This window comes from Microcaecilia unicolor, chromosome 1, assembly GCF_901765095.1.
Source record: "Microcaecilia unicolor chromosome 1, aMicUni1.1, whole genome shotgun sequence".
Taxonomy (NCBI): Eukaryota; Metazoa; Chordata; class Amphibia; order Gymnophiona; family Siphonopidae; genus Microcaecilia; species Microcaecilia unicolor.
The window spans coordinates 553,406,165-553,430,840 of record NC_044031.1 but is presented as its reverse complement, the minus strand read 5'-3'; the positions used below and the strand labels follow the sequence as shown (position 1 = coordinate 553,430,840).

The following is a 24,676-nucleotide window of genomic DNA, read 5'->3' as shown; positions in this document are numbered from 1 at the left end:
TTCAGTGTGGGGATCAAATGGCTATTAAACTTTGATGCCATGTCAAATCACCTAGTATGCTATCCGGACTCAACTTCACATCAGATATTGCCCCTTTTGGCACCATTGTCACATTCACTTGGCTAGACACTTTAGCCAGCCTCTGATTTGAGTTCCAGGAGTCAGTGGTCAGCTAACCTTTGAATGTTAATATAGACAAACTTCTTCATCCGCTCAACTCAACAAGATCCATTAGCTCCTTTAACTTATTTTACTCACCTGTACAGAATAGGTTGATTAACCTTTGTCCACATTATCACCTGAATATAATCCAGAGCAGGGCGGAACCTCTTTAGAAGTTCATTGCCCAACAATAATTCACTTCCTGAATACTTGGTCACAATGATTGGATGCTTGACTCTCATCTTTCCCAACTGAAGAGTGATCCATACTTGACCCATGATTGGTTACCATAGACCACCAGTGAGGCATTACAGGGAGACAAATGTAGGCCATGAGGACTCTCTAAAGAGGCCTCCAACTTCTCAAAAGATCATGAGTCATCACTGTGACTTCTGACGCCGTATCACCTGAAGGTCCTTTACAGTAAAACAGAACGGTATACCTTTGTTTCTTTGGATGAAGGGTGCCTAAGAAGTACTAGTGACTAGACAAGGAGTCTTTGGTTTCAGGGGAGTTCTTGGGAGGTAAATCATAACATCCACTGTCAAGTGAATATATGTGAGCAGCGAAGAAATCCTATAACCTTTCTGGGCACATCAGGAGTCAGTGGTTCACAGGTTTCAATTTGTTACTACTCGATTTTTTCTGTAGAAGAACCGGCGTTTACTTCCGAGGGAGCAGAACCAGAAATTTTTAGCTCCCTTTTCTTGAGAAACTTTTTCCACTTCTCCTTAGAAGGTTGATCGGCTTTGTCCTCTACTCCAGAAGGAGCTGAATGAGGGACTCAAGGCCATCCAACCGCTTCAGATATTTTGTGTTGGACTTACCTGTGTCTCGTTGGGGAGGTGGCTGTGTGGAGGGTTCCTGAGAGGACCCTTTCTTCTAGCTACACTTAGATGACTTACCAGTCCACCTTGTTTGTTCGGTCAAGGTTGACTGGTATATCTTACTAGCAGGTGGTCTGGCAGGAGACGTCTTCCTACTTTGTGGAGGTACAAGGGGATTCGTCTGCCTCCAATACTGGAGTACCTTGGACCGAGTTAATGCCTGATTGACGACTCTTGTTCTGCTGGTACTTCCTTCCCTGATCCTGACTCGCAGTGCCACTGGACTTAGTCTCGTACAACTTCTCAGGTCATCTCACCAAGGTGGAGATGGGCTCAAGTTCCTTATCTGCCAGATATGTTTTCAGATCGGGTGTTAGAGTTCTTAGAAATAATGCCTTGAACTCCACATCCTCAATCTCCTGGGGATTGGGCTGAAAATAATAATACGTCTGTCTTAACTCGAACACATAGATCTTGGATGACTGACGTTTTTTACATTTCATCCTATATGCTGCAAGGCAAGTATCAAACAGATCTTCATATGGCCCATAATGCTTAATCGGGCTCTGTTCGAAAAATGCCAAATTCGTCTTTTCATAAGGTGACATGATGGCTAAGACTTGTTGGCAGGTGTCTGAAAATGTCTAGGGTACTAGGGCAATGGTGTCTACGTCCCTTTCCAATCCTAATGCAAATACGGCGTCACAAACCTGGTTCAGATGAAAAACCCCCCTCCCCTGCTAAATGGCGTTACCATTTCCTAAGCTCCATTATCCTGTTGCTACGGTTCACTGGCTTGGCCTCCCTGGAAGATGATCGGAATCTGGGAATGTAGGAAAGGCCTTCCTGAACTGAAGGTCAGGTTTGCAGCTGTGACCTTCTATGGCTCGTGATGTTCTCTAGCCCTCACCTAGGAGTGCTGACTGTCCAATATCGTCTGGATCAACCCTGTTGTAGCTCCTCTCAGCTTTCCTCACTTTCCAAATCGGTCCCCGACCTGGTAACGGAATCGTCCTCTGGAGCCAAAGTAAGCCTTTCTGGGATGACTGCTTCACACACTCTTTCCTGATGGCACTGGCCCTCATACTCATTGGCAAGGAGCCCTGAGACTACAATGATTCTAAGGTCATGCACCACCTGTTTGGTATGTTTCACCCAGTCCCCATTGTCTAACTGCACTCTAGTGACTTAGACTTGGAGAGCTAGGCACTGGTCATTCTCATCTTTGAGCTGTCCTTGAAAATAGTTCAGGTATCCTGCCACTTCATCTTCAGCTGGATATCATCAGCGGCAGCATCCTTCTCACCCTTTATTTTCTCAAGTTCCCGTCGTAGCATACTTAGCTCCATCAACACAGAGCTCAGAGTACACTGTTTAACACATTTCTCTCTCCACAGATTCTCCTCCTTTCTGTAAGGAAAGATTGTGTTCCCAAAGGGTCTTGCACATTGGGGTCATTTCACTCCCCAGGCTTATCTGGCTAGTTTTGATGTCAAACACACCACGCTTCCGTGCCTCCTCATGATCTTGAGGTTCACCTACTTTACTCTTGGCAGCCTCATCTTGATTTCCCACGAGCAAGATATTCCTTTTCTGTAAAGTCTGGTTCCATGAACACAACTAGCCACACTCCCGTTCCAGTGCCTTTTTCTGCTGAATTGTGGTCTTATGCTCCTTCTGTAGAGAACTAAGCTCTGCCTCAAAAGCTGCCCCCCACCCCTCCAAAGTTCCTTTTTTGTCTTTCTCATATTTCGCATATTCATCCTTCACAGCATCAAGCAACTTTTGGAGGTGGCTCTGCTTTGTCTCCAAAACCATCTTAGCCTTTTCAACTCAGTATTATCACTCTTCAATCCCTGTAACTCTCCCTGTGCATCACAGAATTGGATCTGGAGAACCTCACATTCCTTTTGGACCCCTACAAGGTCAACACATGCGGTATCCATCTCACTCTGTAGTTCACTTATGTGCATTTTTGCCGCCTTCAATGCACCTGTTGATTGCTCCCCTTGAGCACAGAGAGCTTCTCATTTCCTGCGCACCCCTTCCAGATCTGCACAGGAGAGCTCACCCTGCAACTCACTTATACACACATTTGCTGCCTTCAATTCATCCACTAACAGGTTGGTAGCTATTATGTGGACCACCCCACTTTTAGACGCAGCCGCAAAAGTGAAACACCTCTTTCCCGCCATCACATTGGTATACATCGAGTTGAGGAGGTCACACTTACCGGCCATCACCTCTGGCACAGTAATTGCATTTTATTGCAGCTAGAGTTGGTTCGCCTGCTTCGCTACCAATAACCTGGGTGACCAGGTGACCCATCCCATAGCAAAATAAGGAAATAGCAGCTACATCTGATTGTTTGCCCTACACAAATACTCCCACTGTTCAGACAAAATTACAATTAAATGTATGCCATGAAAGTAATACAGCAGGACAGAAAGAAACCAAAAACACTGTTTCAGTAATGACAGAAGGAATCAGTGTGCTTTTTCTCTGCTTACAGAAATGAAACACTCTTGCCGCTATTATTTAGTATTTCTAGGTCACACGGATTCTAATTAGTGTTAATTTTAGTCACTATAATTGATTACTCTTCTAGGGGATTGCTTTAATACTTGCAATGCATGATTTACTGTTCTTGTACAGTGAACAGACACCCATGCTTACGGATGTATAAAACAAGACTGTCTTGGAGTTTAACCAGAGCTCTAATTTAAATAATATCTAAGACTGTTCACTAATTTAGAAAACAAACCTCGGTCATCATAGACTTCTTTTCCAGGGAAAACTACCAAAACAGGAATTTTTATAGAATGAGTTCCCAGTGTTCTGTAAACAAAGATATCAAAAATACAGAAGAAACCTGTCTTCGCAAAAGACAATGACAGTCAAAAACAGCGAAGATGACGCAAAAAAAGAAAAAAGGAAAAGATGAAGAAAAACCAAAAATGAACAAAAAACAGTAGAAACAGGAAAATTCTAAAAAATAGAGAATGCAAAATATACTGAAGGGAGAAAAAAAAATAATATATAAAAAACAAAATTATAAATAAAATATAAAAATCAAAAAAAGAGACACAAGCAAAATGAAAAATACTAAATGGATTTATTGAGGTGATAACATACTCTGGGAAGCAGTCCAAGCCTCTAGTAGCTCGTGCTAGCATTTCTTGAATAGAGAAGGAAACGTGGCTTTAAATTTCCAAACCCTAGAAATGTAAAACTGAGGTACGGGCAGTCGTTATTTCTGATCTAGCTCTAATCATATCTTGATCTCGGTGGAAACTCCAGCTGTAGGGCATACACAGATAACATTTTGGGATGTTATTGGGGAACCTGACAGTATAGATTCTCCGAGGACAAGCAGGCTGCTTGTTCTCACTGATGGGTGACGTCCACGGCAGCCCCTCCAATTGGAACTTCTCTAGCAAAGGCCTTTGCTAGTCCTCGCGCGCTGATGCGCACCGCGCATGCGCGGCCATCTTCCCGCCCGAACCGGCTCGTGTTCGTCAGTCTTTTTTTGTCCGCGCTCGGTACGGTCGTGTTTGCGCCCTTCGCGCCCCTTAAGTTGACCCTCGCACGTCTTTTGACTTTTCGCTTACGGAAAAAAAAAGGGATTTCGGAGAAGGGCCTTACGATCTTTTTCCCTTCCCCGTACTTCTAGTTTTTGGCCCCGATAAGTTTTCTTTTGTTTTCGGGGTAGGCCCCTTTGAGGCCTCGGGTCGAGTTTTTTTCTCCCCTTCTTTTTGGTGCCTTACCGCAATTATGAGTTTTGATTTCGCCGGCGTGATTTTTCTGCCCATGTCATCGAAGTCTCCCAGCGGCTTCAAGAAACCCGGGTAATCTCGCTCACTGATAGGCACGCGTCGTGTCTTCAGTGTCTGGGGGCCGGGCACCGCCCGCAGGCCTGTAGTCTTTGCGCCCTTTTACAGAAAATGACTCAGGTAGCGAGATTGGCCCAGTGGAAAGTTTTGTTCTCGGGCTCTTCGTCGGCATCGGCACCAGGAGTATCGAGTGCGTCGACGTCGACAGCGTCAAGACCTCCGCCCTCGGCCGCGACTGTATCGATTGCATCGAGGCATCGACCCTCTGCATCGTCGGGGCCGAGACATCGGAAGGCTGCATCGGCGTCAGTGGTACCGGGACCTCCACTAGTGCTGATGTCGTCGGACGGTGGTGCTTCGTCTGGAGTGCAGGTGAGGGCTGTCCATTCCCCTGCTGGTGGCGGTGAGCCTTCGGGTGGGTCTCCCCCTACCCTGAGGGCTCCTGCAGTACAGCCCCCCCCCCCCCCCCCCCCCCCCCCCCCCCCCCCGAGACCGACCTTCTTCGGCCTCGGCCCCGAGGAAGCGACGGCTGGATTCTACGTCCTCGTCGGTACCGGGAAGTTCCAGTGACATGCTTCGTTTGAAAAAGTCAAAGAAGCATCGACACCGGTCTCCTTCCCGCGTCGGTACCGAGAGCTCTGGGTCGCCGAGGGAGTCGGCACACAGCAGGCATCGGCACCGGGAAGACCGCTCTCCCTCTGTTCAGGGGGTGTCGATGCGCTCCACCTTGGACAGCCCGGAACAGCCTCCACGCCCGGAACAGACTCTGACTTCGACTCCTGCATCGGCTTCCATGTCTTTCTCCACAGCCGCCCTGCACGAGAGTCTCCGGGCCGTTCTCCCAGAGATCCTAGGAGAGCTGTTGCGCCCTTCCCCTCCGGTACCGGGGTGCTTGCGCCACCGGTACCGTCGAGTGAGGCGCCAGCTGGCCCCTTGCCCGGGGTGAGGTCTCCGACATCGGTGTCGCTTGCGGTACCGACTGCGGTCGCCTCCCAGGAAGGCTCCCCGACGAAGTCGGCGGAGGGAGCTTCGCCGGTGCGGGCGAGGGAGTCTACCTCTCGACGCTCCCACCGTGGCCGTAGTTCCACGGAGTCGAGCCGGGCATGGCTTCAGACGCAAGTCCGTGAACTTGTGTCTGATACCGATGGTGAGGCCTCGTGGGAGGAGAAGGAGGACATCAGATATTTCTCTGATGAGGAGTCTGATGGCCTTCCTTCTGATCCCACTCCCTCCCCTGAAAGGCAGCTTTCTCCTCCCGAGAGTCTGTCTTTTGCGGCCTTTGTCCGGGAGATGTCTACGGCCACCCCCTTCCCGGTGGTTGTGGAGGACGAGCCCAGGGCTGAAATGTTTGAGCTCCTGGACTATCCTACTCCACCTAAGGAAGCATCCACAGTAACCATGCATCATGTCCTAAAAAAGACATTGCTGGTGAGCTGGACCAAGCCTTTAAGTAATCCCCACATTCCCAAGAAGATCGAGTCCCAGTACCGGATCCATGGGGACCCAGAGCTGATGCGCACTCAGTTGCCTCACGACTCTGGAGTTGTGGATTTGGCCCTAAAGAAGGCTAAGAGTTCTAGAGAGCATGCTTCGGCGCCCCCGGGCAAAGACTCTAGAACCTTAGACTCCTTTGGGAGGAAGGCCTACCATTCCTCTATGCTCGTAGCCAAAATTCAGTCTTACCAGCTCTACATGAGCATACACATGCGGAACAATGTGCGGCAGTTGGCGGGCTTGGTGGACAAGCTCCCTCCTGAGCAAGCCAAGCCATTTCAGGAGGTGGTCAGGCAGCTGAAGGCGTGCAGAAAATTCCTGGCCAGAGGGGTGTATGACACCTTTGATGTTGCGTCCAGGGCCGCTGCTCAAGGTGTGGTGATGCGCAGACTTTCATGGCTGCGTGCCTCCGACCTGGTGAATAGGATCCAGCAGCAGATCGCGGACTCGCCTTGCCGTGCGGATAATATTTTTGGAGAGAAAGTCGAACAGGTGGTAGAACAGCTCCACCAGCGGGATACCGCTTTCGACAAGTTCTCCCGCTGGCAGCCTTCAGCTTCTACCTCCACAGGTAGATGTTTTTATGGGGGATGGAAGACTGTTCCCTACTCTTCTGGTAAGCATAGGTACAATCCTCCTCCTCGACAGCCTGCGGCCCAGGCTAAGCCCCAGCGCGCGCGCTCTCGTCAGCAGCGTGCGCCTCAGCAAGGCCCCTTGGCTCCCCAGCAAAAGCAAGGGACGAGCTTTTGACTGGCTCCAGCAGAGCATAGCCGACATCCAAGTGTCAGTGCCGGGCGACCTACCGGTCAGAGGGAGGTTGAAAGTTTTTCACCAAAGGTGGCCTCTCATAACCTCCGATCAGTGGGTTCTTCAAATAGTCCGGCAAGGATACACCCTCAATTTGACCTCAAAACCTCCAAATTGTACACCGGGAGCTCAGTCTTACAGCTTCCAACACAAGCAGGTACTTGCAGAGGAACTCTCCGCCCTTCTCAGCGCCAATGCGGTCGAGCCCGTGCCATCCGGGCAAGAAGGGCTGGGATTCTATTCCAGGTACTTCCTTGTGGAAAAGAAAACAGGGGGGATGCGTCCCATCCTAGACCTAAGGGCCCTGAACAAATATCTGGTCAAGGAAAAGTTCAGGATGCTTTCCCTGGGCACCCTTCTCCCCATGATTCAGGAAAACGATTGGCTATGCTCTCTGGACTTGAAGGACGCCTACACGCACATCCCGATACTGCCAGCTCACAGACAGTATCTGCGATTTCAGCTGGGCACACGTCACTTCCAGTACTGTGTGCTACCCTTTGGGCTCGCCTCTGCGCCCAGAGTGTTCACGAAGTGCTTGGCCGTAGTAGCAGCGGCACTTCGCAGGCTTGGGGGTACACTTGTTCCCATATCTCGACGATTGGCTGGTGAAGAACACATCCGAGGCAGGAGCTCTACAGTCCATGCAGATGACTATTGGCCTCCTGGAGCTACTGGGGTTTGTGATAAATTATCCAAAGTCCCATCTTCTCCCAGTACAGAGACTCGAATTCATAGGAGCTCTGCTGGATTCTCGGACGGCTCGTGCCTATCTCCCAGAGGCGAGAGCCAACAACTTGTTGTCCCTCGTCTCGCTGGTGCGAGCGTCCCAGCAGATCACAGCTCGGCAGATGTTGAGATTGCTGGGCCACATGGCCTCCACAGTTCATGTGACTCCCATGGCCCGCCTTCACATGAGATCTGCTCAATGGACCCTAGCTTCCCAGTGGTTTCAGGCTGCTGGGGATCTAGAAGACGTGATCCACCTGTCCACGAGTTTTCTCAAATCCCTGTATTGGTGGACGATTTGGTCCAATTTGACTCTGGGACGTCCTTTCCAAATTCCTCAGCCACAAAAAGTGCTGACTACGGATGCGTCTCTCCTGGGGTGGGGAGCTCATGTCGATGGGCTTCACACCCAGGGAAGCTGGTCCCTCCAGGAACGCGATCTGCAGATCAATCTTCTGGAGTTACGAGCGGTCTGGAACGCTCTGAAGGCTTTCAGAGATCGGCTGTCCCACCAAATTATCCAAATTCAGACAGACAACCAGGTTGCCATGTATTACATCAACAAGCAGGGGGGCACTAGATCTCGCCCCCTGTGTCAGGAAGCCGTCAGCATGTGGCTTTGGGGATCGCCGTCAGGGCATGGTGCTCCAAGCCACATACCTGGCAGGCGTAAACAACAGTCTGGCCGACAGGTTGAGCAGGATTATGCAACCTCACGAGTGGTCACTCAACTCCAGAGTAGTGCGACAGATCTTCCAGGTGTGGGGCACCCCCTTGGTAGATCTATTTGCATCTCGAGCCAACCACAAAGTCCCTCAGTTCTGTTCCAGGCTTCAGGCCAACGGCAGACTGGCACCGGATGCCTTCCTCCTAGACTGGGGGGAAGGTCTGCTGTATGCTTATCCTCCCATACCTCTGGTGGGGAAGACTTTGTTGAAACTCAAGCAAGACCGAGGCACCATGATTCTGATTGCTCCTTTTTGGCCGCGTCAGATCTGGTTCCCTCTTCTTCTGGAGTTGTCCTCCGAAGAACCGTGGAGATTGGAGTGTTTTCCGACCCTCATCACACAGGACGAAGGGGCTCTTCTGCATCCCAACCTCCGGTCCCTGGCTCTCACGGCCTGGATGTTGAGAGCGTAGACTTTGCCTCTTTGGGTCTGTCAGAGGGTGTCTCCCGCATCTTGCTTGCTTCCAGGAAAGATTCCACTAAGAGGAGTTACTTCTTTCTATGGAGGAGGTTTGCCGTCTGGTGTGACAGCAAGGGCCTAGATCCTCGCTCTTGTCCTACACAGACCCTGCTTGAATACCTTCTGCACTTGTCTGAGTCTGGTCTTAAGACCAACTCTGTAAGGGTTCACCTTAGTGCAATCAGTGCATACCATTACCGTGTGGAAGGTAAGCCGATCTCAGGACAGCCTTTAGTTGTTCGCTTCATGAGAGGTTTGCTTTTGTTAAAGCCCCCCGTCAAACCTCCTACAGTATCATGGGATCTCAATGTCGTTCTCACCCAGCTGATAAAACCTCCTTTTGAGCCACTGAACTCCTGCCATCTGAAGTACTTGACCTGGAAGGTCATTTTCTTGGTGGCAGTTACTTCAGCTCGTAGAGTCAGTGAGCTTCAGGCCCTGGTAGCCCAGGCCCCTTACACCAAATTTCATCATAACAGAGTAGTCCTCCGCACTCACCCTAAGTTCTTGCCAAAGGTTGTGTCGGAGTTCCATCTGAACCAGTCAATTGTCTTGCCAACATTCTTTTCCCGTCCTCATTCCTGCCCTGCTGAACGTCAGCTGCACACATTGGACTGCAAGAGAGCATTGGCCTTCTATCTGGAGCGGACACAGCCCAACAGACAGTCCGCCCAATTGTTTGTTTCTTTTGATCCCAACAGGAGGGGAGTGGCTGTGGGGAAACGCACCATATCCAATTGGCTAGCAGATTGCATTTCCTTCATTTACGCCCAGGCTGGGCTGGCTCTTGAGGGTCATGTCACGGCTCATAATGTTAGAGCCATGGCAGCGTCGGTAGCCCACTTGAAGTCAGCCACTATTGAAGAGATTTGCAAAGCTGCGACATGGTCATCTGTCCACATCACATCTCATTACTGCCTGCAGCAGGATACCCGATGCGACAGTCGGTTCGGGCAGTCAGTTCTTCAGAACCTGTTTGGGCTTTAGGATCCGACTCCACCCCCCGAAGGCCCTGTTTGTTCTGTTCCAGGCTGCACTCTCAGTTAGTTGGTAATTTTTTTAGGTCAATCTCAGTTATGTCCTCGCCGTTGCGAGGCCCAATTGACCATGGTTGTTGTTTTAAGTGAGCCTGGGGGCTAGGGATACCCCATCAGTGAGAACAAGCAGCCTGCTTGTCCTCGGAGAAAGCGAATGCTACATACCTGTAGAAGGTATTCTCCGAGGACAGCAGGCTGATTGTTCTCACAAACCCGCCCGCCTCCCCTTTGGAGTTGTGTCTTCCCTTGTTTTTGTCTTGCTACATATGGGACTGACGAACACGAGCCGGTTCGGGCGGGAAGACGGCTGCGCATGTGCGGTGTGCATGGGCGCGCAAGGACTAGCAAAGGCCTTTGCTAGAGAAGTTCCGATTGGAGGGGCTGCCGTGGACGTCACCCATCAGTGAGAACAATCAGCCTGCTGTCCTCGGAGAATACCTTTTACAGGTATGTAGCATTCACTTTATAAAAAGAACATGCTCTTCCATATTCCAGGATTAGACATTGTAGCATCAGAAGCAAATGAGTTCCCTTTTATCTTTAGACCCAAGTTCCCAATGCCCAAATAATAACAGAACTAACTCTACAACCAAGTACTATAAAAATAGAGTGCTTATTTATTCACAATAGCAGCAAAAACAATATGAAAGTTGCAGGAATGAAGACAGGAAATGGTCTTACCATAGAAATAGTTCAGAGTAAACGCACAATATCCTAATCAAATGTAGATGACAGTATACAGTATACTGTCATCTACCACATTTGCTTATTTCCGATCTGACGAAGAAGGGCAACCTTCAAAAGATAATCAAGAAATGTATTAAGTTATGTCCAATAAAAAAGGTATCATATTTTCTTTTCCATGTTTTATTTTGTTTGATTCCTTATGAAGAAAATGCTAAACAAGCTAGGGCTCTTCAGTTTTGAAAGGAGTTGATTTGAGGTGATATGACAGACGTTTATAAAATCATGAATAGGATGGAATGACTAAATAGGGAATGGTCGTTCAGCCTTTCAAACGATAAATCAAGAACAGAATCCTTTAAACTAAAAATTAGCAATTAAAAACAAATTGGAGAATATGGTTTCTTTTTTTTGTTTTGCTTTGTTTTTTTGTATTTTTTTCCATGCAGCACATAATTAAGCTGTGTAATCTGTTGCTGGAGGATATGGTCAAACATAGCAGGATTCAACAGAGTTTAGAACAAGTTCCTGGAGGAAATGTCTGTTAAAAAAAAAAAGCCAAGTTGACTTGGGAAAGCCATCTCGTATCCCTTGAAATGCGCCATGGGAAATTGCATTCACTTTTTGGAGTTTCTGACTGGACCCTGTTGGAGACAGGTTGCTGGGCTCAATAAACTGGAGTTTGTTTTTCCTTATGTAAATTTGTCGAATAATTAGTGTGCATTTCAGTTATTAGGCTTACTTGAGTTATTAGTGATGCAATGCCAAAGCGTAGCAGTTCTGAGAGGTGCTATTTATCTTTCTGATCTTTAGGCTCTACACTGAATGACAAGGATGATGAAACTCTTCCCACAGAGACTGGACAGAATCATCCCTTTTTCCGTCGGTCAGATTCTATGACATTCCTTGGTTGTATTCCACCAAATCCATTTGAAGTTCCTTTAGCTGAAGCTATTCCACTAGCAGACCAGCCACATCTGTTGCAGGTATCACAAGAAATTCATAAGGGAGTTAATTTACAGGGCTGTACTGTTTCTTTTTCCAAATATGGATTTTTAAGTTGAACTATATTCTTATTTTCAGCCAAATGCTAGGAAGGAAGACTTGTTTGGTCGTCCCAGTCAAGGACTTTATTCATCATCTGCCAATACTGGGAAGTGCTTAGTAGAGGTGACTGTGGACAGAAATTGTCTTGAGGTAATGTTTCAAAGGCCACCTGTGCCAGTTTGTTTTTATGTGCAGCAAATATAATTATTTAAGTTTATATGGCACAATTATAAATAAAGGATCTCAATGTGATTTAATACTTAAGGGGCCTTTTTACTAAAGTGCATTAGAATTTGCACTTCCATAGTGTTCCTCCAGACCAACGCAGATGGGTTATGCACTCCAGCCAACAGATGGAGACTGAGAACCACAGAAGAACACCTATAACTATGCTGTGCAGTCCCTAGAGAATCAGTAGTTCTCCGTGTCTAGCAGATGGTAGATGGGGTAAGCATGTGCAGTCCTGGTCTGAGGCTAGAGTATTGAGGGTCTCTAAATTTGTTTAGTGTTTGGGGTTGTACATTAAAAAGAAAAAGGAGTGAAAGTTCCCTGTCAGAGCTACCTGTGTCCATCTTATAGCTGGACACAGGCTGACGTCCATGGGGTTCTGTTTTGGGCCGGAGGTGCCACACCCATGCGGCCAGGTCCACACCCCCCCCCCCCCCCCCCCCCCACACACACACACACACATACACATCCCCATGAAATCCTTACTGAGTGTGCCTCAATAGTACTGTGTTTCGTTGTAGACAGCAGACTTACGGGGTTCTCTGGCAGGATGAATACGCAGCTTCCTTTTTGTCTTCCTGTGGTGTACTGCAGGTTTCTCTTCTTGCGCCTACTTTGAATATCTAAGGCCTCCAGTGGTGAAATCTGTGGTTTCAGCGGTTACCAAGAAGAATACAATTTCAGCGGACAGTGGTACAGCCTTGAGAGACATGCAGGATCGTAGGATAGAGGCGCTATTGAAATAGAATTTTGATGTGGTGGCCCTGGCAGGTACAGGCAACTATCTGCGGTGGTCTGTTAGCAAAAATGTATTTCCGCTTGTCTGAATAGGTTCTTGATCAGTCGACATATGATTGGGCCTTAGAGGACTAGGAGGTGGCTAAACTTGAACTGGGTTCCTCTTTTTTTTTTTTTTGTGTTGCCCTGTATGATTATCTATTGCTTCCTCCAAGTCCATGGCACTCAGTGTTGCTGGTAGGCAGTCCTTTTGACTGCATGGTTGGTCGATAGATCCAGCTTGTAAATCGAAGCTCAGCAAGTTGCTCCCATGTAATTTGGGGAGGAACTGGATAATTTGTTTAAGAGCTTAAAAGAGACAAAAGTGCCCAGGTTGACGGAACATATGCCCAAAGCATGGTGCAAGGTTTCTTGGCTAGAGGCTGCTTTAAGGATCCCTCAGGTATCAGCCTGGCAGGAGCGGTGCAGGTGTATGTAGTGGATTATTTCAGAAAATGCAGTTCTTTCATGGTGGTTACCGTGAGGGTCAAGACTCTGTTTTTTGCTCAGTAGCTCACTGAGAGCTGTTGCGGGCCATACTCCGGTTCCAGTAGGTGCAAGATTGAGAGAATTTTACCAGAGGTGGACCCAGGTTACAGCTGATCAGTAGGTCGTCGAAGTAGTTCGGGACAGATACGCCTTGGAGTTCTCCCATCCTCTGCCAGATCTTTTTCTAGAGTCTTCCTGCAGGGCCAGGTGGAAAGCAGGAGTGGTCAAGGAGACTCTGGACAGGTTGATTCACCTTCAGGCGGTGCTTCCGGTGCTGCTCAAAGAAAGAGGCACAGGTCGGTATTCGATTTACTTTGTGGCACTCAGAAAGGAAGGTTCTTTCCAGCCCATTCTGGATTTAAAGAGGAGTGAATTGTGCTCTCCAGTTCACAGTTTTCGCATGGGAACTCGTCATTTGCTCATTGTGGCAGTAAGACCCAGGGAGTGTCTCCTTGGATCTGACAGTCTTATTTACACGTTCCCATTCAGCAGAGTCATCAGAGATTCCTTTGCTTCACAGTTTTGGAGGTAGCATTATCAATTATGTGTACTCCCCTTTCTCCGAGGACAAGCAGGCTGCTTGTTCTCACTGATGGGTGACGTCCACGGCAGCCCCTCCAATCGGAATCTTCACTAGCAAAAGCCTTTGCTAGCCCTCGCGCGCCGATGCGCACCGCGCATGCGCGGCCGTCTTCCCGCCCGAAACCGGCTTGTGCCGGCCAGTCTTCTTTTTTCCGCGCTCGGTACGGTTGTATTTTACCGTTCGTGCCCCGAAAAGTCGACCTCGCGCGTCGTTTTCAACTCGTTTCTGTGAGAAACTGTCCAAATTGTTTCGGAATGACCTCTTTTGGTTTTTCCCTTCCTGTACTTCGAGTTTTTTTTCGCCCCGGTAAGTTTTCTTTCGTCGTCGGGGTAGGCCTTATTTAGGCCCCGGTCGAAATTTCCTTCTCGCTATTTTTCTGGTGCCAATTTTCTCCATTTCGACTTTTGATCTCGCCGGCGTGATTTTTCCGCCCATGACATCGAAGCCTTCCAGCGGCTTCAAGAAGTGCACCCAGTGCGCCCGGGTAATCTCGCTCACTGATAGGCACGCGTCGTGTCTTCAGTGTCTGGGGGCTGGGCACCGCCCTCAGGCCTGTAGTCTGTGTTCCCTTTTACAAAAGCGGACTCAGGTAGCGAGGTTAGCCCAGTGGAACATTTTGTTCTCGGGCTCTTCGTCGGCATCGGCACCGGGGGTATCGAGTGCATCGACGTCTTCAGCGTCCAGACCTTCATCCTCGGCTGCCAATGCATCGAGGCATCGGCCCTCTGCATCGACGCTGAGACATCGGACGACTATATCGACGTCGGTGGTACCGGGACCTCGTCTGCTGATGTCGTCGGACGGTGGTGCTTCATCTGGAGTGCAGGGTGAGGGCTGTCCATTCCCCTGCTGGTGGCGGTGAGCCTTCGGGTGGGTCTCCCCCTACCCTGAGGGCTCCTGCGGTACAGCCCCCCCGAGACCGACCTCCTTCGGTCTCGGCCCCGAGGAAGCGACGGCTGGATTCTACGTCCTCCTCGTCGGTGCAGGGAAGCTCCGGTGACATGCTTCATTCCAAGAAATCGAAGAAGCATCGTCATCGGTCTCCTTCCCGGGTCGGCACCGAGAGCTCTGGGTCGCCGAAGGAGTCGGCACCCAGCAGGCATCGGCACCGAGAGGACCGCTCACCCTCTGTTCAGGAGGTGTCGATGCGCTCCACTCTGGACAGCCCGGAACAGCCTCCACGCCCGGAACAGGTTCTGACGTCGACGCCTGCATCGACCTCCATGCCTTTCTCTGCAGCCGCTCTGAACGAGAGCCTCCGGGCCGTTCTCCCAGAGATTCTGGGAGAGCTGTTGCGCCCTAACCCTCCGGTACCGGCGGTGCTTGCGCCACCGGTACCGTCGAGCGTGGCGCCGGCTGGCCCATCGCCCGAGGTGAGGTTTCCGGCGTCGGTGCCGCGTGCGGTACCGGCTGCCGCCGCCTCCCAGGAAGGCTCCCCGTCTACGTCGGCGGAGGGAGCTTCGCCGATGCGGGCGAGGGAGTCTACCTCTCGACGCCCCCATCGTGGACGTGGTTCCACTGAGTCGAGTCGGGCGAGGTTGCAGACACAGGTCCGTGAACTTGTGTCTGACACCGAGGGTGAGGCCTCGTGGAAGATGAAGGAGACATCAGATATTTCTCTGACGAGGAGTCTGAGGGTCTTCCTTCTGATCCCACTCCCTCTCCTGAAAGACAGCTTTCTCCTCCCGAGAGTCTGTCTTTCGCTTCCTTTGTCCGGGAGATGTCTACGGCCATCCCCTTCCCGGTGGTTGTGGAGGACGAGCCCAGGGCTGAAATGTTTGAGCTCCTGGACTATCCTTCTCCACCTAAGGAAGCGTCCACTGTACCCATGCACCACGTCCTAAAAAAGACATTGCTGGCGAACTGGACCAAGCCTTTAACTAACCCCCACATTCCCAAGAAGATCGAGTCCCAGTACCGGATCCATGGGGACCCAGAGCTGATGCGCACTCAGTTGCCTCACGACTCTGGAGTTGTGGATTTGGCCCTAAAGAAGGCCAAGAGTTCTAGGGAGCATGCTTCGGCGCCCCCGGGCAAGGACTCTAGAACCTTGGACTCCTTTGGGAGGAAGGCCTACCATTCTTCTATGCTCGTGGCCAAAATTCAGTCTTACCAGCTCTACACGAGCATACACATGCGGAACAATGTGCGGCAGTTGGCGGGCTTGGTGGATGCGCTCCCCCCTGAGCAAGCCAAGCCATTTCAGGAGGTGGTCAGGCAGCTGAAGGCGTGCAGAAAATTCCTGGCCAGAGGGTGTATGACACCTTTGATGTTGCGTCCAGGGCCGCTGCTCAAGGTGTGGTGATGCGCAGGCTCTCATGGCTGCGTGCCTCCGACCTGGAGAATAGAATCCAGCAGCGGATTGCGGACTCGCCTTGCCGTGCGGATAATATTTTTGGAGAGAAGGTCGAACAGGTGGTAGAGCAGCTCCACCAGCGGGACACCGCATTCGACAAGTTCTCCCGCCGGCAGCCTTCAGCCTCTACCTCTACAGGTAGACGATTTTTTGGGGGAAGGAAGACTGTTCCCTACTCTTCTGGCAAGCGTAGGTACAATACTCCTTCTCGACAGCCTGCGGCCCAGGCTAAGCGCGCTCGCTCTCGTCAGCAGCGTGCGCCTCAGCAAGGCCCCTCGGCTCCCCAGCAAAAGCAAGGGACGAGCTTTTGACTGGCTCCAGCAGAGCATAGCCGACATCCAAGTGTCAGTGCCGGGCGACCTGCCAGTCGGAGGGAGGTTGAAAGCTTTTCACCAAAGGTGGCCTCTCATAACCTCCGATCAGTGGGTTCTCCAAATAGTCCGGCAAGGATACACCCTCAATTTGGCCTCAAAACCTCCAAATTGTCCACCGGGAGCTCAGTCTTACAGCTTCCAGCACAAGCAGGTACTTGCAGAGGAACTCTCCGCCCTTCTCAGCGCCAATGCGGTCGAGCCCGTGCCATCCGGGCAAGAAGGGCTGGGATTCTATTCCAGGTACTTCCTTGTGGAAAAGAAAACAGGGGGGATGCGTCCCATCCTAGACCTAAGGGCCCTGAACAAATATCTGGTCAAAGAAAAGTTCAGGATGCTTTCCCTGGGCACCCTTCTTCCCATGATTCAGGAAAACGATTGGCTATGCTCTCTGGACTTGAAGGATGCCTACACACACATCCCGATACTGCCTGCTCACAGGCAGTATCTACGATTTCAGCTGGGCACACGTCACTTCCAGTACTGTGTGCTACCCTTTGGGCTCGCCTCTGCGCCCAGGGTGTTCACAAAGTGCTTGGCTGTAGTAGCAGCGGCACTTCGCAGGCTGGGGGTGCACGTGTTCCCATATCTCAACGATTGGCTGGTGAAGAACACATCCGAGGCAGGAGCCCTGCAGTCCATGCAGATGACTATTGGCCTCCTGGAGCTACTGGGGTTTGTGATAAATTACCCAAAGTCCCATCTTCTCCCAGTGCAGAAACTCGAATTCATAGGAGCTCTGCTGGATTCTCGGACGGCTCGCGCCTATCTCCCAGAGGCGAGAGCCAACAACTTGTTGTCCCTCGTCTCCCGGGTGCGAGCGTCCCAGCAGATCACAGCTCGGCAGATGTTGAGATTGCTGGGCCACATGGCCTCCACAGTTCATGCGACTCCCATGGCCCGCCTTCACATGAGATCTGCTCAATGGACCCTAGCTTCCCAGTGGTTTCAGGCTGCTGGGGAGCTAGAAGACGTGATCCACCTGTCCACGAGTTTTCTCGAATCCCTGCATTGGTGGACAATTTGGTCCAATTTGACTCTGGGGCGTCCTTTCCAAATTCCTCAGCCACAAAAAGTGCTGACAACGGATGCGTCTCTCCTGGGATGGGGAGCTCATGTCGATGGGCTTCACACCCAAGGAAGCTGGTCCCTCCAGGAACGCGATCTGCAGATCAATCTTCTGGAGTTACGAGCGATCTGGAACGCTCTGAAGGCTTTCAGAGATCGGCTGTCCCACCAAATTATCCAAATTCAGACAGACAACCAGGTTGCTATGTACTACGTCAACAAGCAGGGGGGCACCGGATCTCGCCCCCTGTGTCAGGAAGCCGTCAGCATGTGACTCTGGGCTCACCGTCACGGCATGGTGCTCCAAGCCACATATCTGGCAGGCGTAAACAACAATCTGGCCGACAGGTTGAGCAGGATTATGCAACCTCACGAGTGGTCGCTCAATTCCCGAGTGGTGCGCCAGATCTTCCAAGCGTGGGGCACTCCCTTGGTAGATCTCTTCGCATCTCGAGCCAACCACAAAGTCCCTCAGTTCTGTTCCAGGCTTCAGGCCCACGGCAGACTGGCATCGGATGCCTTCCTCCTGGTCTGGGGGGAGGGTCTGCTGTATGCTTATCCTCCCATACCTCTGGTGGGGAAGACTTTGTTGAAACTCAAGCAAGACCGAGGCACCGTGATTCTGATTGCTCCTTTTTGGCCGCGTCAGATCTGGTTTCCTCTTCTTCTGGAGTTGTCCTCAGAAGAACCGTGGAGATTGGAGTGTTTTCCGACCCTCATCACGCAGGACGAAGGGGCGCTTCTGCATCCCAACCTCCGGTCCCTGGCTCTCACGGCCTGGATGTTGAGAGCGTAGACTTTGCCTCTTTGGGTCTGTCAGAGGGTGTCTCCCGTATCTTGCTTGCTTCCAGGAAAGATTCCACTAAGAGGAGTTACTTCTTTCTGTGGAGGAGGTTTGCCGTCTGGTGTGACAGCAAGGCCCTAGATCCTCGCTCTTGTCCTACACAGACCCTGCTTGAATACCTTCTGCACTTGTCTGATGGTCTCAAGACCAACTCTGTAAGGGTTCACCTTAGTGCAATCAGTGCATACCATTACCGTGTGGAAGGTAAGCCGATCTCAGGACAGCCTTTAGTTGTTCGCTTCATGAGAGGTTTGCTTTTGTCAAAGCCCCCTGTCAAGCCTCCTACAGTGTCATGGGATCTCAATGTCGTTCTCACCCAGCTGATGAAACCTCCTTTTGAGCCACTGAATTCCTGCCATCTGAAGTACTTGACCTGGAAGGTCATTTTCTTGGTGGCAGTTACTTCAGCTCGTAGAGTTTGAGCTTCAGGCCCTGGTAGCCCAGGCCCCTTACACCAAATTTCATCATAACAGAGTAGTCCTCCGCACTCACCCTAAGTTCTTGCCGAAGGTTGTGTCGGAGTTCCATCTGAACCAGTCAATTGTCTTGCCAACATTCTTTCCCCATCCTCATTCCTGCCCTGCTGAACGTCAGCTGCACACATTGGACTGCAAGAGAGCATTGGCCTTCTACTTGGAGCGGACACAGCCCAACAGACAGTCCGCCCAATTGTTTGTTTCTTTTGATCCCAATAGGAGGGGAGTGGCTGTGGGGAAACGCACCATTTCCAATTGGCTAGCAGATTGCATTTCCTTCACTTACGCCCAGGCTGGGCTGGCTCTTGAGGGTCATGTCACGGCTCATAATGTTAGAGCCATGGCAGCGTCGGTAGCCCACTTGAAGTCAGCCACTATTGAAGAGATTTGCAAAGCTGCGACGTGGTCATCTGTCCACACATTCACATCTCATTACTGCCTGCAGCAGGATACCTGACGCGACAGTCGGTTCGGGCAGTCAGTTCTGCAGAACCTGTTTGGGCTTTAGGATCCAACTCCACCCCCCGAGGGCCCTGTTTGTTCTGTTCCAGGCTGCACTCTCAGTTAGTTGGTAATTTTTTTTAGGTCAATCTCAGTTATGTCCTCGCCGTTGCGAGGCCCAATTGACCATGGTTGTTGTTTTGAGTGAGCCTGGGGGCTAGGGATACCCCATCAGTGAGAACAAGCAGCCTGCTTGTCCTCGGAGAAAGCGAATGCTACATACCTGTAGAAGGTATTCTCCGAGGACAGCAGGCTGATTGTTCTCACAAACCCGCCCGCCTCCCCTTTGGAGTTGTGTCTTCCCTTGTCTTGCTACATATGAGACTGGCCGGCACAAGCCGGTTTCGGGCGGGAAGACGGGCGCGCATCGGCGCGCGAGGGCTAGCAAAGGCTTTTGCTAGTGAAGATTCCGATTGGAGGGGCTGCCGTGGACGTCACCCATCAGTGAGAACAATCAGCCTGCTGTCCTCGGAGAATACCTTCTACAGGTATGTAGCATTCGCTTTGGGTTGGTTGTGGTGCTGCACAAGTTCTCCAAGGTGCGATGGTGGTTGTGGATGCAGCTTTGGGGAAGGACAGAATTTTGGTCCATCCATACCTGGACAGTTGGTTGATTCTGGTGAAATCCTTTCAGGAAAGCAGCATGGCAATGGCCAAGGTGGTTCAGATGTTACAGTCATTGGGCTGGGTGGTAAGCTCAGCAAAGAGTCATTTGGTGCCATCCCAATCCTTGGACTATTTGGTAGTTTGGTTTGACACCCTCTTGGGAAAGGTTTCTTCCCGAAGCTCAGCTCCTGAAGCTGCAGTCCCAGGCACGTTGTTTCTTGAGCCTCCACTGTCCCCAGATCAAGGAATGCTTGCAGGTGCTGGGCTCTATGGCGGCCTCTTTGGTGGTAGTTCAGTGAGCCCAGGCTCATATGGGGCCCTTACAAGAGGCGCTGCTGTCAAGGTAGTCTCCCCACAACCAGCCCCTGGAGACTTTGCCACTTCCTTGGGGGCAGAGTGGAGTGTAGTCTGCAGTGATGATTCATACCTGGAATCTTTCCAGGGGCAAGTTTTTGCACTTTCTCCAGATTTGATGGTAACAACAGACACCAGTTTCGTCTAGGCTCAGTATCCAGTTGCCTGGACTGGGTGGCTCAAGGCTACTGGACAGAGGAGGAAGCGCAGTAGTCGATCAATCGGTTGGAGATGAGGGCAATTTGTTTAGCACTGCAGTCGTTTCAGAGCTATTTACAGGAAAGGTGGTGCGTATCCTCGCAGACAGTGCTACAACAGTTGCTTATGTGAACCATTGGGGGGCACAAAGAGTTGCCCGCAGGTGAAGGAGACAGCTGTTCTTGTCTTGGATGGAGTGACATCTGGTAGAACTGTCAGCCGCACATGTGTCAGACATAGAAAATGTTAGGTGCAGATTTTCTCAGCAGAAATGTCCTGGATCCCAGAGAATGGAGTCTGAACAGTGCTGCCTTCAGCCTGATAGTGAACAAGTGGGGTCTTACAGTGATGGACCTGATGGCGACCTCCAATGCGAAGGTGCTCAGATTTTTCAGCAGGAGGTGGGGCTACAAAGCGCCCTTCTGCGGTCTCCTGTATGTCTTTCCCCCTTGGCCTCTGCTTGGCAAGGTCATTCAGAGAGTTGAGCACCTCAAGGGTTGAGTGGTATTTATGTCTCCAAAAGAGAGACCTTAAGCAGCTGGAACGGGACTGTCCATTTCGGCTTCCAGAGTCTGCAAATGTGTTCAGGCTGGTAGTCATGCCTAACCCATCTCCTGGCTTGCACATTTGAGGATGTGGGGCTTCTCTAGCAGGGTGATTGCAACCCTTCTGCATTCACGGAAGAGATCTACCTCCCTTGCATATGTCCGTGTGTGGCATATTTTCGAGGGGTGGTGTTTGGATTGTCAGATTTCCCTGCTTCAGCCTTAGTGCCACAGTTGTTGCAGTTCTTACAGGACTGTCTGGAGAAGGTCCTGGCCTTGGCTTCCCTGAAGGTGCAGGTGGCAGCTCTGACTTGTTTCCAGGGCTTGGTCGGGGGAAGCCTTTGGCATCCTATCTGGACGTGGTTCATTTTTTTTCATAGAGTGCATCATTTTCATCTAGAGGTTCGGCCTTCTTTCCCTCCATGGAATTTTAATCTAGTTTTTGAGTCGTCATAATCTTTGCCTTTTGAGCTTTTGCCAGAGTGTTTGTTGAAGGACCTTTCCTTGAATACAGTGTTCTCAGTGGTTATTTCTTCCACGAGGCAGATTTTGGAGTTGCAGGCACTTCGGAGTGCCTTTTCTGATCTTTTTTTTAAAGATCCTGTGCCCAGTGCCTTCCTTCCTCCCCAAAGAGGTCTCAGTTTTCGATGTTAATCAGTTGGTGGTATTTCCTGTTTGGGGGGAGGCTAAGGGCGCACTGAATTATTGGTGTTTGCATCACCTGCATGTTCGGAGGGTTCTTCAAGTTTATTTCAGAAGACCTCAGGATTTTTGTAGATTGGACAGGTTATTCGTTCTAGTTGGGGATCGTGTCGGTGGAGAGGTGGCGTCTAAGGCTACGTCTTCCATCTATATTCTCAAAGTGCAGTCGGATCTGCTACAGCTTAACCCATTAGTGCCCAACATTACCATATGGGAGCTCATTATGGGAACATTGGGCACTAATGGGTTAAGGCTCACTCCATCAGAAGGCAGGCAACTTCATGGGCGGAAAGCTCTCTGGTTCCTTCTCAGGACATCTGTAAAGCAGCTGTGTGGTCCTCCTCACATTCATTTGCTTGAGATTACTAACTGGATGTATAGGCTTGTCAAGATGCAGCCTTTAGGTCTAGGATGTTGGAGATGGGGCTACAGGGGGCCCTCCCTTAATCTAATCAATTCTTGTATACTGCTAATATCCCCTTTCCAGGGTTTAGTGTGGTTTACATTCTAGAGAATGAGTCTGATTTCTTGAGGCTAGAGTAGCAGAAGGTCACTGCTTTGCTACTTCCCATCTATGCTGGTTTAGAGGGATGCTATGGAAGGGGAAATTAGGTCTTACCTGCTAATTCACTTTCCTTTAGTCCCTTCAGACCAGCATAGGGCCTTCCCAGATTTCAGAGTCAGAAGTTTTTGCAGTGTTTTTGTTGTTGGCTAGCTCGGTTCTTTTTGTGGGTCATGTTTATTGTTACTGTGAGATACTGTTTTCGGTTTTGTTAGTTTATAAAGAAAAGGGGGGGGAGGAAGGCAGCAATGCAGGGGGCTACTTTCTTATAGCCAAGGGCTTTAGCTCTGAGAGGGAGCAAGGCAGGCTAGTGGTTATGTTCTGCTTTCTTATTCGATTACTGACTAGGGACTGCACACCATAGTTATAGGTGTTCTAAAACGTCTGTGGTTCTCAGTCTCCATCTGCTGGTCAGAGAGCATAACCTATCTGTGCTGATCTAGAGGGACTAAAGGAAAGCAAATTAGTAAGTAAAACCTAATTTCCCCTTAATGTGCTGTAGCACAAGATATTACTGCATGGTAGGTGCAAAACTAAGGTAGCTACACTTGGGAGCCATTCCCAGCATGTCAGTTGCAGGTGCAGTGTTAAAATGTCCATTACCATGTGCTACTCTAGTTGCAGTTAACACAGAAGCACTTAGCGCCTCCATGTTAATGTTACATTTGTCATTATGTGGTATGTGCAGTGTGTTAACTGGAGGGTGTTGGCAATGCCCATTGTCCACCCATCCTTACGCTTCCTAACAGAAAATGACAGTAACATGCAACTTTTAATGAACATTTTACTGGAAACTCTGTTAGCACAGTCAGGCATTAGTTGTTAACTACGCATTAACTCACGCATTAACATCTTAATGTAGTTTAGTAAAAGGACCCCCTAAGTGAGCTGGCTGGCCCACTATTTTAATTTAATATATTCTTATAATATAATTTTTATTCATATGGTAAGATGGTCTTTGTTTTAATATTTGTGGTATCTTTTTATTATATATTTTATTGTATGTGTTCTTTTGTTAAACGCTTAGAATAGTAGATTGTACAGTTCTGAAATTTTGAAATTAAATAAAATTTGGAGAGTTCATTATAAATACCCTTGGTGGATAGATTTAGCAGTATATTAGTGCCAGTCTGCATGAAAGCTTTCAAAGTGTATGAAGATGAGGGAGCATGTTAGTAAATTACAGAGTCTCCTCTGACACCACATAAATTTCCTGGCAAAGTAGTACTTAGCTCCTCCAGGATTTCTCCTGGTCTGTATGTGAGTGCTGCCACCATAAAACCAATTCTGCAAGTAAATGTACTGAAATATAATTTCACAGACAAAATTACATATTTACCCCCCCCCCCCCCCCCCCCCCCCCCGTTTACACAGCCCATTCAAAATGAGCTTTTGAGATTAAGGTGTTTTTCTTCCTGCTAATATTTCAGTGTCCTGGTTGGATTCCTGCAGACAGAGCCTCATTTGGAAAAGTTTGCTTTTAAAGCATAGAAGAGTTGATTAAATATGTGCATTCCATTACTCAGGTTCTGCCTACCAAAATGTCCTATGCTGCCAATCTGAAAAATGTCATGAACATGCAGAAGAGGGAAGGAGAACAAAATGTACCCATGGAAGAGTCAGAAAACTCAAAATCAGGACCCTCGGCCCATGATCTGGCAGCACAATTGAAAAGCAGTTTGCTAGCAGAAATAGGACTGACTGAAAGTGAGGGGCCTCCTCTTACATCATTCAGGTACTTGTAACATCATCACAACAGATGGCTTGCTTTGAAACTCCCTAGCATTTTGGCTTAGATTGAATGTAAAGTCTGAGCCATGACCAGAGGACAGAGTCCTCTTGGCCTTTAGTAAGATCGAGAACATGTACAGTATGTTACTTAACCCTATTTAGGACATGATTACTTTATCATCATAGCTAAGGCAAAAGATTAACTGTCCTGTTTAAAAAGAATAATTTGCTTTTCAATGGCTTGCAGATTTACTTACCATGTCCAGACCTACAAGCCTTGCACAAAAAACTATTGCTGCTGTTTGATCAAAAATTTAAATTGATTAATTGGACAATTAAAAATTTTTAATCACTGAATAGCTTTACTAGTGTCTATAGTTATATGAAGACACAATATTGGCTTCCAGTTGTTGAATGTGTTTAATTTAAAGCGTTCTGCATACTTAATCAAATAATTCACAGTTCGTCTCATTTATTA

At 49.5% G+C, this 24,676-nt stretch overlaps 1 protein-coding gene across 1 annotated transcript in view; it reads left to right on the top strand.

Annotated features, from left to right (window-relative positions):
• UBR5 (ubiquitin protein ligase E3 component n-recognin 5) overlaps window positions 1–24,676 on the top strand; it is a 651,214-nt gene that overhangs the window by 520,065 nt on the left and 106,473 nt on the right. Inside the window, 3 exon segments of the mRNA XM_030189847.1 lie at window positions 11,574–11,746; window positions 11,844–11,957; window positions 23,994–24,202. Of these exon segments, the coding sequence (XP_030045707.1) occupies window positions 11,574–11,746; window positions 11,844–11,957; window positions 23,994–24,202 (496 nt within the window).